Raw genomic sequence first — 2,678 nt, 5'->3', positions numbered from 1 at the left:
GAACATGATCAAAATTTCTAGCTACACATCTAACTACTCAAGTATTATTAATAATAGTAAATATTAAAAAATATAAAAAAACCTTCTACTAGTAAACAACTAGAGGTACAATGACCAAAAATCAGGGACGGGGATTGAGGGGAATAGATTTGCGTAAATATCAACAAAAGCAATAATATATATATAGTAAGTTAAAATTTATTGAGTCCTATTTTAGATATCTAGTTCGCTGTCCAAAATCGAGGACTATGCTGCACGACAAAACTAGGAGTCTACTAAAATTACGCAATTGGTTGCTGGCCAGTCTGGCCCTGGTGGGCAGTTTTTCACTTATGACAATTGGTTTGACGGCCATAAGGATCGTTCTAGAATGGTGTGGGAACTCCCGGAGCTCTTTCTTGGCGTTGCAATCTCATTCGTCTCTCAAGTCAAGTTCGATGTGTGAGAGGAAGTTTGGTTCTTGTGGGACAGTGCCCGATTTCTTTAGGCCATTCGTAAACTTATCCGAAGCTCCGTTGGTTTGGGATGATCCTTCGAGGTCTACCAAGCTACCGCCTAAATATTTTACTGAATTAGTCAGAGATGCATTCGCAGAAAGTAACAATAGTGACTGGCAGACATTCTATAGCGGGTTGATAACCCGGCAAATGCTAGCTCTGGAAAATTCTCAGGTGAGCGAGCAGCTATGCTACATGAATTTTGTCAGTACATCATATAGAACGGGTAAAACGGGTGAACAGCCTTTGTACGCTAGAATTACATTTGAAGAAACATGTTTTCTGAACGATCGTGATTGGGTGCATTTTGAGTTTATACCTATTGACGGGGCACCGACTGTGAACGAAGATGCATATGTTACCTACCCTTCGAAAGGAGTCGTGGTGGTAGAAATTCCATGTCTCAGTAATGGTGGTAAATACCTTATATCCTCATATTATCAAGCACCCAATTGCCTTGGCAGTACTCACTGTTCTGGAAGGTATGCAATTGATAATGTTTATCGGTTTCCTTTGGCAAACCTAACTATTTCGATTGCAGGGATCTCTAAAAGCATGGGTGACGCTTGCCAACGCATGTCGAATAAATTGCCTTTTGGTTTGGGGTTTTGGAGCCACAATCAAACCGTGTGGAACTCATACTGTAATACTGAAGCACCCTCGCTGCCCATTAAAGATAAAAACATTGTGCTTCACTTGGTAGGAGACAGTACTATGGAAGAGCTTTTAAGTGCGTTTATCGTAAATGCCACTCTGAAGGGACACACTCGTTGTGGCGGTAACGTAGAGTCTTCTGGAAGACCTTGTCACAGTTATTACACGAGCACTACGCGAGGAGTCGCGTTCACGTTCACCTTGATAACAGAGCCATTTGGCTGGAAAGCGAAGAATATCGAGCCGCAGCTCGGAACAACTGCGGCACCCTGGAACTCCGCGAGTCTTAGCGAAACCTGTACATTTATTACAAAAATACGAGAACAGTATTCGGTTGAAACAAGGCACGTTGTATTATTTAATTTTGGGCTACACGGTGTGTCAAACCACGGTTTATTTCGTTTGGCATATGAGCAAGCTCTCGTCTCTATTCAGAAGAATTTGGGGTATTTTGCGGATATAGTTGCTGTCGGAGTCTCACCCTCGAATCCAACTCGTAAGTCCTACCATGGAATGGATTGCCGATCTGAAGTAAACGTAGCTAGGGCCCGGGAAATCATAGAATGTGTAGCAAGCACACATGGTATTCTGGTCTTGGATAGGACGATGATGCAATTCGGTCTGTGGTCATTGTACAAAGACTATGTGCATTTGGGCATCACTTCACGTGCACAAGAGTTACGTCACTTCATTGTAGACGAATATGTCCGAGCTGCTGTTTATGTTGCGCATGCCTCGTCGCGCACGCAATTAACTTAAGAAAGTCTAGATGAGAAGAGATTGAAGGGATATACAGAAGGAGCATCTCATTTGCATCCAGAGCAATTGAATGTATTTTTAGTGGGTGACCGTGTATTGAGTACGATTTCTCGAAATTTGGGTTGGGTGTACAATACTAAAGCAGGGGGTAATCGATGGATGTGGGTCGAGCGATGTCTGCCGATCGAATGTTCAAAAGTACAATTGACAGGTTAGTAATACCATCAAAACGCAAAAGATAGGTCGCACCAGCATTTGAAAAGCCATCGGCACGAATGTGGCCCCTTCTAGAGGTAGGAATACCACACATGCCATATATAGCTGGGACACTCGTCCATAAGGCAGTAATATAGTTTTGCGGCGGTTGCTATCATCGTCTGCGAACGGGAAGTTTAATATAGAACAAATATTCCATAATATTCTAAATAAACAAGAATCAATTCTGATCAGAGTTCTAACGTCCCAATAGGTCACGGGCGAGACAACACACAGGACAACGCAGATTCAAGTAGAGGCACATTTCTATCGTATGCCAACAATATTCAGCCGAAACAATTCACGGAATGAAAATATTTCAAACAGTGTAGGTTCGACCTAAACCCTAAAACCTCTGAATATTGTTGGCCTACGGACTGCGGTACAAATGTCTGTAATTCGGGAATGCCTGTTTTCGCGTATACCGTTTGAAATATTTTCATTTCGTGAATTGTTTCGAGTCTGTGAGTACGCTGTGACAGATATGCATATCGTTTCATTGAATATGAGGTA

At 42.3% G+C, this 2,678-nt stretch overlaps 1 protein-coding gene across 1 annotated transcript; it reads left to right on the top strand.

The window, feature by feature from the left end:
* Window positions 1-248: 248 nt before the first annotated feature.
* SARC_11701 (hypothetical protein) lies at window positions 249-1,910 on the top strand (the record flags this gene model as incomplete). Its single annotated transcript, XM_014294208.1, has 2 exons — window positions 249-912; window positions 1,039-1,910. 2 exons carry the CDS (start codon window positions 249-251, stop codon window positions 1,908-1,910), a joined length of 1,536 nt encoding a protein of 511 aa, XP_014149683.1.
* Between the last annotated feature and the right edge of the window lie 768 nt (window positions 1,911-2,678).

The sequence above is a fragment of the Sphaeroforma arctica genome (assembly GCF_001186125.1).
Source record: "Sphaeroforma arctica JP610 unplaced genomic scaffold supercont1.1828, whole genome shotgun sequence".
Taxonomy (NCBI): Eukaryota; class Ichthyosporea; order Ichthyophonida; genus Sphaeroforma; species Sphaeroforma arctica.
This window is presented reverse-complemented; position numbering and strand designations above follow the sequence as displayed.